Source organism: Palaemon carinicauda, unplaced genomic scaffold, assembly GCF_036898095.1.
Source record: "Palaemon carinicauda isolate YSFRI2023 unplaced genomic scaffold, ASM3689809v2 scaffold293, whole genome shotgun sequence".
In the NCBI taxonomy this organism is placed as follows: Eukaryota; Metazoa; Arthropoda; class Malacostraca; order Decapoda; family Palaemonidae; genus Palaemon; species Palaemon carinicauda.
In genome coordinates this window covers 92683-109199 of record NW_027170590.1, presented here as the reverse complement: position 1 = coordinate 109199, position 16517 = coordinate 92683, and the positions used below count along the sequence as shown (strand labels likewise).

Here is a 16517-nt window from a genome sequence, read left to right as displayed (position 1 = left end):
TCAGAGGATTAATATCAAACCTGGAAGTATCCCTCATCCCTCAAGGAAACTCTCAGTGTTTTCAACATTTGGAGTTAACCTGGTCGACCTTTATGATGTTTGACACCGTTTGTATAAACCAATAAAATTATGAATTATTATTTACTGAAAATTATCACTATGCTTATTAGGAGCAAACCGCTTAGGGCCACATCTTTTAAAAGTTTAGAATGTTGACGATTATACTAAGAGGCCCAATAATCTTTATACATTTATGATATACACAGTGTAGGTTTTTGTAGTGTTAACTCTTTTGAACATTTTATTCTGTTGACAATTTAGAATGTTGACTTTGTTGTGCTAATAAGGCCAATGATCTTTATGCATTTATTAAATACACAAGTGCTTTATTGTTATATGCTATAGATTTTTGTACAGTATAGTTCTTTTAGACATTTTATTATATTGACTTTGTTATACTAACAAGTCAATAATCTTTATGTATCTATGAGATACACAAGTGCTTTATTGTTATGGGCTATAGATTTTTATACATTATAACATCTGGATATTTATTTATTTTCCGTTTTCAGAGGCCAGACGCCCGCAGAGGCAGAACTGCACTACCTTGAAAATGCCAAGAAGTTGGCCATGTACGGAGTCGACATGCATCCCGCGAAAGATTCCGAGGGCGTCGACATCTTGCTCGGAGTGTGCGCCTCCGGGCTTCTTGTGTATAGAGATAAGTAAGTCTATGCTTGTTCAAGTTTGCTCTTGTTTCAGACTTGAGTGGCTTCTTTAGAATAGATTTTAGTGTTTAGATGAAGTTCCAAATAAAGTTGTATAGTACAGAGGATGTACTATTTCAATACAGTGTTGAATTTGACTACTCTTGGGAGCAAAAGCAGGTGTTGGGTAAAATCATATTGGATATATGACTGCCATAGAACAGACTCTTGAAACAACTAAGATGATAGTTGTGTAGAAATTGCATAAGGTCTTTTTATTCAAGTTAATGTAAATTATTTTGTGGTTTTTGAAGGGGAATACTCTTACCAAACTTGTTACTGACATAGTCAAAGGTAGATTTAAAGCAGACCCAGGCAGCTATAGTTTTAATATGAAGTAGTAGTCATAGGGATTGTCATACAGCTATGCTGTGAAGGTTTTGTTTCCTAAATTACTGATTACTGTGATACAGATGAAGTATACATTCAAAAATTCTTGTAGAAATGCACTCAAGAATAAAGATATTTAAGCTATCGGGTAAAATTATTTTGATCTGTTGGTTAAATTAGCAATAATGTTAGAGCTTACCGGCATACAGCCAGTATAAATGTATCCTGTTTATAGATCAGCTCTATTTTATGGTGTTCGGGTAGTTGTATCTCCATTAGGTAAAATGTTTTTACAACAATTTTGTGGTTTTATGTTTTCTCGCACAGGTGTTGTTTAATAATTCTTTAATAGGTTAGATTTCCATTGTAATTTAAAGAGGACCATGAATTGGTTTGTTTTAAACAGTTTGGTCTTCTACCCGAAAAAGATCGAGAAATAATTTGAAGTCTGGCCATCCATGATTCCGATTTGGTTTGTACAAATGGAGCACATTTGTGTCTTGTAAAGGATTATAAAATGAAGGCATTGAAGAGGGCGTATGAGGTAACCGACCCCTTAGTGTAGGGATAAAGGTGAGAGAGAAGAAAGAAGGGGTGTAAATTGATACATTAGATGTGATAGGTTGGAGGCAGGTGATTGCAACATTGAGTGGTGTTAGATTAGAATGAAGAGCTACCAGAAAATGGTCATGGCAGTTACAAGGATATGAAATTGTTAAGTTGTACATAAGTATTTTAAGCAATGGAATATTTTACCTCCCCCCAACGAAGTTGGAAGGTTATGTTTCGCCCCGCGTGTGTGTGTGTGTGTGTGTGTGTGTGTGTGTGTGTGAAAACTTCCTGGCTCAATTTAATCGTAGAATAATGAAACTTGCAGGGATTAACTGTTGTGTAAAAAGCTGGAAATAAGTTTTGGAAGGTCAAGGTCAAAGATTAAGGTCATGGCCCAGTAAAAGGTTGAGAAATAAGATGTTGCGGCGGAGGTCTGCTCTCTACTGAGTTCCCCTCTAGTTTTTTTATCTAGATTTGTAGGATTTTCTATTTTTCTATCTGAATGTACTGTAAAATTTGTGAAGAATAAGAAAAAGTATTAAGCTAAATTTAAAAAAACCATTGTATATACTGTACTGTATGTGTTTAGTAAGGTTTTTTATTCTAATTCATAGTCCTCTCAAGTGTCACATTTGGTGTAGCAGTGGTAATCAATTTACCTCTAAGGCTTAAACTTTATACAGTGAGTTGTATTAATAACAAGACTCCTGTGATCTTTTAAATGAATTTTCTTTTCAGGCTCCGTATCAACCGCTTCGCGTGGCCTAAAATCCTTAAAATATCCTACAAACGAAGTAATTTTTACATCAAAATTCGACCTGGTGAATTCGAAACCTACGAGTCCACAGTAGGCTTCAAAATGCCCAATCACAAAGCAGCTAAAAGATTGTGGAAAGTTTGTGTTGAGAACCACACATTCTTTAGGTAAGAGGCTTATTTACACATTTATGTAATGCTTGTTACACGTACACTCTGTCTCCCCGCTAACCAGTCACTCGTATGCTGCTTGCACTTGTGGTCCTTCTTTGAATGTACCAGATATTGTAGTTTTGTCCGATGGTAGAGTAGTATTCACACGTGTCACTCGGATGTTTGGATCCAAAGTCGTCTTGTTATTGCCATTTCATCATCCTAAATATTTTAACATTCGTTTTTTTCCTTTATGGTTTAATTGTTTGAGTTATTTCAGTCTTAGATTTTTTTTTCTAGCTCCTGAACATCTCGTCTCTGTCAATTCTTCATTTTTAATATATTCTTTCTACCATGGTACCGTCTTTTCTTTGATTTTGTCTCTTGAGTGTAATTCATTGGTTGCCGAGAGATTTAGCCATGATTAGAGTATGGTGCAGATTTAGGGCAATGAAGTTAAACTCAAACAAAACTCAATACAGCATATCAATTTACGATTGTTAGTGCAGTAGGTCAAGGACAATGTATCTTCTCCACCCAGATTTTTTTATTGACTGTGTTTCTTTAACTAATGAAGTACTTTTAAAATGCTAATCGTCATTCTTGATTGGTAATTCACTTTTGAGAAACATATCTGGTCTACGTTTTCAACTATTGCCCAAAATTTTATATATTGAGAAAGTATTTCAAAATTTTTGAATGTCAATCAGTCTGAAGGAATTGTATCAATTCTCTTAATTTTCCCTGTTTTGAATATTGTTCTCTTATCTGGGCGTCAGCAGTTAACTTTTATCTTCAAATGTATAAAAACTTTAGGCAATTCAATTTGTAATCATTAACTTTACCTTATGTTGTGCATGTCGTATAAGACTTTTCCTAATTCCTTCGATGCTGATCTTCCCAGACTATAGAATCCACCCCTCTAAACAGTTACGCTGGTAGTTCAGAGTCTGGCTTTTTCTTTCATAAGGCCTATTTGCCTCACAGTATTGTAGTTTAGAAGTTTTATTCTGGTTGTGACCAAATTGTGGAATGGTCTTCCTGATGAGATGTTGAAACTGGAGTTTCAGAAGTTTAAGCATTTTGCAGACGTATAATTTTATATAACAGATTAACAATTCTCTTTTCATAATTGGGTACTTTAGTGTTTTTTATATTGTTTTGTTGAATAATCTTTTTATGGTTTATTGTTTACTTCTGTTACTCGTCCACACTGGGTTGATTCCTGTTGGGACCTTTTTAGGCTTATAGCATTTTCTCTTCTAATTAGCATTGCATCTTGGCTTTTGATAATGTTACTCTTATTAAGATTTGACGGGTGATGGGCGCTAATACAAAAATGTCATATAAATAGCCAATAATTTTAGTTTGATATAAGATTATGTCGCTCAACAGTATGATTTTTATTAGAATTTTATGAAAACATGATAAATTTTAGTTAAATCTCTTGTTCTAAAATTCTTTCTTGGCTATATAGTAATTTCTGTGGTATACATAGCCAACACATCTTGAAATATTTTGATGCATATGATTTATCTCTCGACAGATTAATGACCCCAGAACCAGTACAGAAACCGGGGCTGTGGCCTCGGCTCGGCTCCAAATTCCGCTACTCCGGCCGCACCCAGTACCAGTCCCGGATGGCAGCCAACCTGAGCGACAGGAACAACCCGGAGTTCGAACGAACCTTGAGTCGCAGGAAGCTGTCTTCCAGAAGCATGGATGGTGAGTGTCAGCGGCTCGGTCGCGAGCTGTATATGTGCAGTCTGTGTTCAGTCGTTTACTTCACTAGTAGTATTTATTATATCATTGGACCTGGTACAGGAAGTCCTCAACTTACTAACTTAATAGGTTTCAAGAAGCTGTTTATAAGACAAATTGTTTGAAAGTTGAATTTTCCTAAATTCTAACTTAAGGAAGTCTTCATTATACTCACATGATTTCAATTTTCTTCTCCATAAGGCAACAAATAGTCCTGTTCCATATTGCAAATGTCTTACTGCATTAAATATATTGTTTTATTCCAGTATTTCATTATGAATTTTTAATACAATATCTGAGATTTGGGATTTCAGTTGGATGTGTATGTATCTGAATGTAAGTTGAGGACCTTCTTACTGCTTACTTCATACAGGGTTTCACAAAGCCTTTACAAGGCATATGGTAGTGTTTTGTTGTTTTTAAACCATGATAATTATAAATTGGTTCCTTATAAATGTTCAAATCATGTATCTCATTGAAAAATATTTGCTTTAGTATAGAGATAATTTTATTTTTATACCCGTAGATCCTGATGGAAATTAATTTAATTTGAGGTTATGTTTTTGTAGGTTTCAGTGATATGTCCTTTTGTAAATAGATTGGTTGGTTAGATCTATCGAGGTGTGATTTCGAAACACACATCCATGAAAGGCTGGTTTTTTGTGGAAGATTTTTCTGTTTTTGTGTTTGTAGTAATCGATTCTTGTTTTGAGAATCAATCGATTCTTGTTTTGAGAATCTAGTTTGGGATGAAGTTTGTTGTATCCAACCTGAATCTCTTCGGCTAAGTAACGAAGAAAGTGTAATAGGTGTGATACAGTAAATTGGGAAGATCATCACAAAGATATTGACAGTTTGTGGTACTTAGTGTTTACCTAAATGTATTATATAAAAGTTTATGTCTGTAGTAGCACTGAACTTGTGCATTTAGCCTCCTCTTTAATCTTTGGCTTACAAGAAGTTTGTCTCATTCAGCCTCTTCAGCTAACACTTTCAGAGTCTTATGCAGTTGTAGAAGCTTTGGTTGAAGTTGGTATGATAAGGAACTTTAGGAGTTGGTCTATTTTGGTAGTGATCTTATAATTTCTTCTCTGTGATATGACACGACAGCCATGCAAACAATATTGGTTTGGAGGATTGCGTGGTTTTTATGAGCCATTTAATGTTTAGCTCAGTAGTGTTCATAGCAATAGTCTGTTCAGGATGAGAGCTACTAAGACATCTCCAATTTAAATCATTATATTCTGAATGGCATCATGTGTAATGGTCATTTAAAATTTGAATCTGACCCCTTAAAGGTGTGTTCAATAACTCCCAACTAATTCAAACCCTTTATAGGGATAAGGTCTGTCTAGCCATGGACCTTTTGAGAGCTTTCTTTTGATAGGATAACATTTTGAGTTTGCCTAAAATATCCTCAAATAGCTGTTTCTGTCATTGTGTTGATATTGTGGTTGATACTGATAAATTTACACTATAGTTTCACTTTGCTATTATCTTTATAAAGTGTTTTTAAATTGACTAATTATGAAGTTCAAGATACTGTTAAAAAAGCATTGGTAAAATTAGAAGTAGGACCAGGTAAAACTTAGTAAGCACCTTAAGATTAGATGTATATATACAAGGATTTATTTTCATAGCTAACAAAATATGTACATTAATGTCATGATATTTTAAGGACCTGGTAGGGCTTATCAAAACAATATGATTGTTGTCTTTTGAAATACTAGTCCCCATTTCAGATGCCTTACAGGTTTAATAGTTTCACTTTGCTTTCATCATTCTTAGTAGCAATCTGTTAGTTCATGATGTGATATTCATGTGTATTTATTCTACACTTCATTTCCTGGGATGTATCTTACAATTATGATTTTATCTTTGATGTTAGGCTCTTGGTTCTTTGCAAATATTTTAGAACTCGACAAATATTTTTAGGACTTAGCAAATACTTTTAGACTTTAGCAAATATTTTAGAATTCTGCAAATACTTTTGAACTCGGGAAATATTTTAGAACTGCAAATATTTTAGTATTCAGCAAATAATTTAGAATGCGAATATTTTAAAACTCAACGGTGGCAACTGTACACTCATGTCCTTTGCTAGCCAGACTCATCATTGTTAGTAATAATTACTACACTGTAAATATAAGAAATTATATCCTTTAGCTCCAATCAATTGGGACATGTTCTCATGTATAGATTGCACAACTCCAGGCACCAGTGTTCCAATAGCCAAGGCAAACTGCCAACCCCAAAGAAGCTGAGTTCACCTAGCATTGCTTGAAACCTGTTTAGTGGTATCTAGTAGATTGGAGTGCTTTTGGGCAAGTGGTTTAAAAAACACTGTATATTGTGATTCAAGTTGTTTGATAACTCATTGCTCTTGTGTTCCTAACTGCGTTGTTATTTGTCTCTTGCAATTGTGAGATTTCTTGTGTGTGCAATGGTCTAGAAAGTTCAATAAGAAATAGCCTGTTGTCTCTCGTGTAAGGCAAGATTGCTATTAATAATTGATTATAGTTTATTTATCCATTACTCAAAATGTGTCAGTTTATTTTTCCAGGCTTTCTTTCCTTTTTTCACTTTTTGCAAATACAGATGTGGGATCTCTCTCTCTCTCTCTCTCTCTCTCTCTCTCTCTCTCTCTCTCTCTCTCTCTCTCTCTCTCTCTCTCTCTCTCTCTCTCTCTCTCTCTCTCTCTCTCTCTCTCTCTTTTTTCCTTCCTTCCTTCCTTCTTATTTTCAAGGCTCCTTTTTCAGTATTCAATATTTCTAACTAACAAAACATTGTCAGTTATCGAAGGTTTTTTTTTCAACAGTGCAGACTTTGAAATTGTTATTTTTATGGACAAACCTGTTTTCTGTTTCTTAAGGGTTGGAAAAATGTCTGAAAAGTAGAATAATGCTTATAGTATTCTTGGATGAACACAACGGTTCATAAAATGTTTATAATTATTCGTGGCTTTGCATTTATTTGTGTTGTTTTTCTGCAATTGTTGGATGCTGCTCCTAGAGAAATATTGTAATACTTTTATCTGAATTTTCCATGTGTGATTTACCTCTCTGCTAATCATTTTCTCGTAGGTTTCTGCACTACCCGAGATTCCCGGCGAATCTGGGTAGAGCTCGGCAGAACTTTTGTAGAGATTTTTTCTGCTTTGTCTGCTCCAGCAATATGGTATAAATCATTGACATGTTTTAAAAATTGTCCTATCTGTGTATTTTAATTCCATTTTTCCCTTAGGTTCTAGTCTTTACGCAACTCAAAATCGTTTGATTTTTGTTTTTATTTTTTTTTTAATGCTGCACTGCCGCTCATGTAGCCTACAATATTATGGAGGGTCAGTGACACAACTTGCATGCCTTGCGATGTTGGTGACAATGATCGTAGTCGCTTCGTTCCGTACTCTATTTTCCGTTACTGTGAATTCATAGGATTAGATGTTTCGATATTGTGATAGCTTTGATTTTGTCTGCTCTCTTGGCTCATGATTGATGACTTTTATTGTTATGGTATTAATCTATTCTTTTTCTTTTAACTTTTCATATTCTTATAGCTTTTGAGATTTCTCCTTTCCGTAAAGGATATTCAAGCCAAATAGAATGTTTGTTTTTAAATTGGCAGCTATATTTACACTAATTTATTAGAAGAAATAAAGGTACGTGAATATAATGCTTATGGTCATACTTGCATCTGCATATACAGTATATATAAGTATGTTGGGAATATATTTCCATCTATACATGGATTTTCAGTGGCCATTAGTACGGTTACCCAGAATTTTGGTAATGTAATAATGTTATCGAAGTGGGTACATTATATTAATACCCTTTCATTTATAAATTGAGAGTTTATTCAGATAACCAAAATTTTTCATGACATGACTTCTGTATTTTGTAATTCTGGTAACAAAATGTCGATAAGTATTTAAATTTAAAAGGGTGATTATGTCCTTAGTTTATTTTCTCTCTCTCTCTTCTCTCTCTCTCTCTCTCTCTCTCTCTCTCTCTCTCTCTCTCTCTCTCTCTCTCTCTCTCTCTCTCTCTACTCCTTTTTTCATTTTCTCTCTCTACTCCTTTTTTCATTTTCTCTCTCTCTCTCTCTACTTCCTTTTCTCTCTCTCACTCTCTCTCTCTCTCTCTCTCTCTCTCTCTCTCTCCTCCCTCCTCTCTCTCTCTCTCTCTCTCTCTCTCTCTATTCCTTTTTTCATTTTCTCTCTACTCCTTTTTTCATTTTCTCTCTCTCTACTCCTTTTTTCATTTTCTCTCTCTCTACTCCTTTTTTCATTTTCTCTCTCTCTACTCCTTTTTTCATTTTCTCTCTCTCTACTCCTTTTTTTCATTTTCTCTCTCTCTACTCCTTTTTTCATTTTCTCTCTCTCTCTCTCTACTCCTTTTTTTTCTCTCTCTCTCTCTACTCCTTTTTTTTTTCTCTCTCTCTCTCTACTCCTTTTTTTTTTCTCTCTCTCTCTCTCTCTCTCTCTCTCTCTCTCTCTCTCTCTCCTCTCTCTCTCTCTCTCTCTCTCTCTCTCTACTCCTTTTTTCATTTTCTCTCTCTCTACTCCTTTTTTCATTTTCTCTCTCTCTACTCCTTTTTTCATTTCTCTCTCTCTCTACTCCTTTTTTCATTTCTCTCTCTCTCTCTCTCTCTCTCTCTCTCTCTCTCTCTCTCTCTCTCTCTCTCTCTCTCTCTCTCTCTCTCTCTCAGAGCATGAAAAATAGTACGTATAGAAAAGGCAATGCACGTTTATTACAGATTCCTCTTTGGGAAAGCCGAGTGTATCGGTTTCTCCGTGTTATTCCCGCAACTATCCCCTTAAAGAGAATATCCATTGAAAGTATGATTAGCCATTTTTTCATTCTTTATTTCTCTTATCTTCAAAATGTCTCAAGGGATACGAGGGGACCTCTACATGTTAGTTTTCCCAGGAAATACTTTTGATGCATGCTGAAAGGCTGCCTTAGATAATTGTAGTATTGTAATTGCAGTATCCTTGAAATGTATTTTGTTGCTGAAATATGTGTTAGAGAGATGGTGTAAAGACCTGAGATATAGTTTACCTAATTCCTGTGTATTTTTCTTTGGATTACTGCACATATTTTGGTTAGTTTTTGAGGGGTGTTTATCTTGTGAATTTTTATTTATTTTTTTGACATTGATATATTGGAATGATATAGCAAAATTTTTTTGAGTAGGATTAATTGTTATTGCAAATAAGTGTACAATGCTATTGAAACCGAGGTCTGTTCTGAGCCCTGTGTAATTCTTGCGTGTGTCGTCTTGCAGCCCAAAAGAATACTTGCAACCTGTCGCAGGGCCCTGCTGCCCCCCAAACAGGTAGTCATGCATGTGGTACTAGATTGGACATCAATAATCATGCTTCTGAACTTGTGCAAGACTTTCCCTATATTGATTCCTGCGGCTTCGATGGTAAAAGGCAGCAATGTCGTACTGCAAGCGCATGGGCGTTTCCCTCTCTTAACAGTCTTCGTTATCGTTGTTACTCCTTCCTAGAGCCTCTCCGCTCCGCTCTTTGCGTTTTGCTGTTCCCGTCTCTTCTCCTTCCTGTAGCCCCTTTTTATTCGAGCCAACATGACGAGATCGGTGATTCCATGCACTCTCCAGGGCTTGTGGTTTCAAAAAAGAGTTTCAAAGTACAGTACTGTATTATATACCTTCTGCTCGCTTTTGTTCAAATATGGCTTTATTCCCCTTTTTTTACGTTTGTTTTATAATCATTAACTGTTTTGAAGAATGTGCTAATTGTGCTCTTTAGCCTGAAGGATGTGAAAGCTTTTATTTGTTATAATTCTTTGAGGATGAAAGTTCTTAATTGGTTCGAAGAACAGGAGAATTTTACTTACCATTTTTTTCATCTCTTTAATTTAATTTATAACTGATTTTATTTCTCAGAGTAAAGGAAAGTATGCATAAAATTAAGGATTGCATATAAAGAAATATAGAAAGGAACCCAAGGTATTGAACAAGATGTATTATGGCATGGCTGATCATGTCATGGGTTTGTGTTTTAAGTGGTCTCAGTGGTCTAGAGGGTGCACCAGAATTTTGTGTTTGTTACTACCATTTGTTTCTCCCTGAATTATAAGCCGTTTGTATCCCATATAAAACGTTTTAAGTCTTAGTTGTATTTGAAAGCTTCCCCCCTCCCTCCCACCTGTATGTTGAGAAGTAACTGGGCGCTGTCTTTATCAGATTAAAACGGTATTGCTCTGTTAGATTTTAAAACAATAGTTAATTTATAATGGTTAAGGTTTAGAGAATACTATTTAATTATTTTTATATGAAATACTCAATGTTTTGCTTTGATTAATTTCCATAGGTAACTTATGAAAGAGTTTGAAATAGAAAGTACTTATATTTATTGTACATACATACATATACCAAGGCACTTCCCCCAATTTTGAGGGGTAGCCAACATCAACAAATGAAACAAAAACAAAAAGGGGACCTCTACTCTCTACGTTCCTCCCAGCCTAACAAGGGACTCAACTGAGTTCAGCTGGTACTGCTAGGGTGCCACAGCCCACCCTCCCACATTATCCAATTATTTATTGTATTGTTAGGAATTAAGATAGTTTACAAATGTATGAGGCACAATTAATTGTTCAATGAAGTCAATAGAGAAGTATTCAGTAGAATCGATTTAATTAAACAGTACCATTGTTACGATTCCAGATTCCACATAGGGTTCACTAAATTTCTCATTGATCGAATTAGTCATTAAAAGTCTTATTGTAGTTTTTAAGCCGAGCCTATAAGTGGTTCTCATCCCTTCAATTTGGTAACTTTTTAACCCTTCTACCCCCAGGCTATTTGGAAATTTCCAACCCTTAACCCCCAGTGGTAATTTTTTTTCAAGCACATTTTGCACTATATTTTTTTTTAAATTGCTCTAACAGCCTTAATTTTCATCATAGAGAGGTCAGGTTGGTCTCATTCTCTTGGAAAATGCCTGAAGTTTCTAAAAAAAATTATCAAAAATATGCAAAAAATAATTTAAATAGCGGTTTTTTGCAAGGACGTACCGGTACGTCCATGGGGGTAAACGGATGAGTTTTGTGGAACGTACCATTACGTCTTTTGTGGGTAAAAGGGTTTTGTTCCTGTACAAGCTTTCAGACTCTCAAGCATGCATTTTGTACCTTTCATTCAAGAACGGATAATTCATTAGGCCTTACAACAACCTAGAAGTGTAACTCGTAATCTAAGAGACTCTTGAGTTTATTAAACCAGTAATTTATTTCATGATAACACCCGCAATCATAAACGTCCCCATTAGTGGTCTCGAGTCTTATGAGACTGTACAGTCCTTTTGCTTAACAGACAGAAGAATAAAGGTAGTGTTGTTATGCATGTGCCGTGTAGATCTTCAGGTACCCATCAATAACCTGTCACAAGATTTTGTGTGTGTTTTTCAATAATTGTAATAGATATTCTATCCAAGTGTTTACCAGTGATTAGTACATACATACATATACCAAGGCACTTCCCCCAATTTTGGGGGGTAGCTGACATCAACAAATGAAAAAAAAAAAAAAGGGGGGGGACCTCTACTCTCTACTTTCCTCCCAGCCTGTGGCCGCGGGGGCATAAAAACAATTAGAATAGCGCCAATGTTATCCCTGCGTGTCGTAAGAGGCGACTAAAAGGGATGGGACGAGGGGGCTGGGAACCCCCTCTCCTGTATCTACATCCTGTGAGACATCGACCAGTGATTAGTGTCTTCACTATATTCATTAATATACTTTTTTTTTTTTTTTTTGCTCTACCTTAGTAAATGTTCAAGGCCTTTTGGACTTGTTAACTTTGCCTATCGTATCTTCGTCAAATTTGATGAATTGCACCTTTATTGATAAATTAGAACCGAAGTTGTTCGGGCGAAAACTTAATCTCCTCCCAACTTCGTCAGCTTGGGTAACAAACATTGGAGATATTTTGCAACTTTGCTATCACACTAATTTTGTGATTGGCTCAGTCATATGATGAAATTATGATTTAAATTGATTTTTTTTTAATAGAACAAAACTGTGTATGTGTGAAGTTTACGTTCTCTTCCCCACTAAGTTTTGCGGTTTCATTTCTAGACTCCACAAATAGTGAATAACCTGATTGATAGGCATCTATGGGGCTATTTGGCACATGTATTGTAAAATTATATTCTTTTATCTGTCAGACAAGACCAGAAATCGAGAATGTATTCATACACAAGTTTGTATGAATTTTTTTTATTAACCCTTTTACCCCCAAAGGACGTACTGGTACGTTTCACAAAACTCATCCCTTTACCCCCATGGACGTACCGGTACGTCCTTGCAAAAAAATGCTATAAAAATTTTTTTTTCATATTTTTAATAATTATTTGAGAAAATTCAGGCATTTTCCAAGAGAATGAGACCAACCTGACCTCTCTATGACAAAAATTAAGGCTGTTAGAGCAATTTAGAAAATATATACTGCAAAATGTGCTGGGGAAAAAATAACCCCTTGGGGGTTAAGGGTTGGAAATTTCCAGAGCCCGGGGGTAAAAGGGTTAAAACCTAGTATTGTTAGTTTGCCGTACATAGTCATAGCAATGGCATATTTGATTCTGAATCATATCTGATAATTTCCGTGTTCTTTAGTTACTTCTCAACCTCCCATTTGAAGTTACTCAACGAATGAAACTTAACATTATGTGTATAGTTATCTTGTCGTCATGATATTTGTTTGGTGTCGTTTGACGGAGCCTCTAGAATGGTTTGATCTGTCGAGCCTGAATAGCTCTAGATAGTACTCAACGTATCAGACCTCTACATCAACACGCACGTGTGTTTTTTCTTAATGACAGAAGGGGACAGAAGCACTTGGTACTTGAAATTGATATCCTTTCGATTTTTACTGAAGATGTGGACACTTGAAGCAATGGAGTTAATTGTACAAGTTTTGAACCTTTAAGTTTTCAGTTTAATTTCATTGATATAGTATGTGGGTGATGGGCAGGTTAGTAAACAGGTAATTCGCTGTCGTTAGTGGATGTTATCCGCAAGAATTGAATGCTGTTGAATTAAATTGAGGAAAACTAACTTTTATAGGTGTTTAATTTATAAAAAACGAAGAATAATTGAATTGCTACAAAGTATTCTAATTGATGTCATTGTATTTGAAGTTCATGTGAAGATTTTATTATAGCCAAGAGAAAACACAGATGCAGTATGGTATTGATATTCATATCTCTGTTATTTTACCTTAACTAAGATTATATAGTACAGTATATATATAATTTTATTCCATATTGTAAGGACTATCTCTTGAGTGAGTTGGAAATGTTCAAATCACTTAAAGAACACAATAACATCAACATATAAACTTGTAGTTTGAAGATGAATGAAAGCTGTGTGGTCTCCCAAGGTAGAAAATATTAAGTTTTACTTTGAGAATTCATCTACCAGTAGCTTGCTTAAATCATCTTAGAAATTTAAAGTGCCGTAATATATCGATAAGTTGAAAGATTGCAAAACACACTCAGAAATTGAACCTATCTGATTGGAAGGAACTAAAAGTATTGTATTTTATCAAAAATAAGTTGGGGTTCTACGCTGCTAAGTGCAGAAATGGGTAAAAGATCAGAAAACAATGTTGATTAGTAGAGAGAAATTGAAACTTAACCCTTTTACCCCGAGGCTATATGGAAATTTCCAACCCTTAACCCCCAGGGAGTTATTTTTTTCTTAGCATATTTTGCAGTATATTTTTGTTAAATTGCTCTAAAAGCCTTGATTTTTGTCATAGAGAGGTCAGGTTGGTCTCATTCTCTTGGAAAATGCCTGAATTTGCTCAAAAAATTATCAAAAATATGAAAAAAAAAAATATTTTATAGCATTTTTTTTGCAAAGACGTACCGGTACGTCCATGGGGGTAAAGGGATGGCTTTTGTGAAACGTACCAGTACGTCCTTTGGGGGTAAAAGGGTTAAGTTTAAGAAGTATTGTTTGTAGAAAGTTTCATATGCTGCATGTACAGTATATCAATTGAACGGACTATGAATGGTAGCGTGACTGACTTCTATGCATGTTCCGAGTACGGCAGTCCTTCGTAAAAGACTTGACAGATATCTCAGTAGAACGTTGAGAGTAATGTAGGAATTATTCAATTTGATGTTCGAAGTAGTCGTTTATGACATACTTCAACGGATATCTCCGTAGACCGATTAGAGTAATGTAGGCATTATTCATTTTGATGTTCAATGAAATTTTTCAGTATTTGTTCAATTAATTTTTGTGTCATAAGACTCTGGCAAAACATTTTATTAAACTCACCCAGTATATTTGTATTAAACATTGTAAAATGCCTATTAAAATTTTAAATAGTTTTAATTAATTGAAATACCAGATATTTTATTGACTACAAAAGTAACAGTTCTCATAGTATACTTGTACTGTATTAACATTATAAAGTGCCTATGAAAATTTATAAAAGTTTGAATTAATTGAAATACCATATATTTTATTGATTACAAAAATAATATTTCTCATTAGTGTTAATTTAATTTATAAATACATAAAAAGTCCTTTAAATTATAGGGTCTCAAATCCATTGCATTCCCCTTCTGTCTTTTAGAGAAGGAAATACATATAGGTGTCGAGTAGAGGCTGCTATATATATATATATATATATATATATATATATATATATATATATATATATATATATATATATATATATATATACAGTATATATATATATATATATATATATATATATATATATATATATATATATATATATATATATATATATATATATATATACAGTATATATATACAGTATATATATATATATATATATATATATATATATATATATATATATATATATATATATATATATATATATATATATATATATATATGCAATCTAAAACCATTACTATAGAAAGAATTCTCATCAGTATTCCAGATACTGCATTTCGGTTTTTACTGATTCTGTTTTTATTAACTCGCTAGCAATGGCTGCCAAAATTTTATCGTAAGGTTTTTTGAGTTTTGAAGCTGTATTGTACATATTTTGAATGGCTTTTCTAGTGATTTGTGATATATTTTTGATATATTTTTGAAGCCAAATTTCTCATCAGCATCTTTTTGTATTTTTTAATATAAGTTTTCTTATATTTTTATATACTGGTAATTTTTTTATTTGCTTAACATTCTTATTGGATGATTTTAATGTAAGAGAAAACAAGAAATTCTGAACCAAAAGGGTTTCAGCTGTTGCTAACTTGTTTTATTCTTTTGATTTTCCATTGAGAAGGGGTAATTGCAACACAATTTTTCCATGTTATTATCCCATAAATAATAATATAATTGATGAGTTGTAAAAGAGTATCACAAGATTCATGTTTGTCTTAAATATGACCCTCATAAAAACATTTGTGAAATAAGATCAGCCGTTTATACGTTACCTAGACATGTCTCTTCAACGCTCTGCCGTCTGTTCGTCCCGCAGCTCTTGGAACGCGAACTGGAGAGACCCCAGAGATGTCCAAGAGACATACCATGTCTCACCCGCCGCCTCACATTCCGGGCTTGGAGGACGCTCCGGGGAAAGATTCTATGAATCGGCCTCAGAGCGGCCAGGAAACGCCCACCGCGGAGGAACGCACTCCCGAGAAGAAGGAGAAGGTAGGTTTTTTACTCTCTCTCGGACTTGGAAGTGGGGATTGAGTCGCTGGAGAGGACAGGCGAGGAATGGGAGACGTAGTATCGCATTTTTTCGGTGGTTTAACACGGCTAGACTTCTATTTTTAATAGTTTTTGAAGGGCTTTATGTGTGACTGTGTAATGCCACAGTTATACAAAACATGCTGAAAGGTATGGACTAATTTTAGTGAATTAATCAGTTCTGTTGTAACACGTAAAATGTGTAGTATTATTTATTTAAAAGTTAGCCAGGTGAAGAGTTATTTTCTAGTTGCTGTTAACGATTATGTAGTTTATGAATTAGCAAAGACAATTTGACTACATATGGTGTGGATATTTTTTTAAAAAACATAAGCTGACCTAATTTGTTGAAGATCTTAGAATATTAAACTTCAGCTATTTATCGATACTGTATACAGTACTGTGAAGCAGACAGTGTTTATAATTATTTGATAAATTCATACAGTATTTTGTTTTGCGAAACAGTTAAGTCTCCTGGCAC

General features: G+C 34.4%; 1 protein-coding gene across 7 annotated transcripts in view; it reads left to right on the top strand.

Moving 5' to 3' along the window:
- cora (coracle) overlaps positions 1 to 16517 on the top strand; it is a 71591-nt gene that overhangs the window by 22401 nt on the left and 32673 nt on the right. For all 7 annotated transcript variants that reach the window (XM_068368840.1, XM_068368836.1, XM_068368837.1 and 4 more), the window contains 4 exons: positions 573 to 725; positions 2388 to 2573; positions 4105 to 4283; positions 15822 to 15997. In XM_068368840.1, the coding sequence (XP_068224941.1) occupies positions 573 to 725; positions 2388 to 2573; positions 4105 to 4283; positions 15822 to 15997 (694 nt within the window). The remainder of the gene's footprint in view (positions 1 to 572; positions 726 to 2387; positions 2574 to 4104; positions 4284 to 15821; positions 15998 to 16517) is intronic.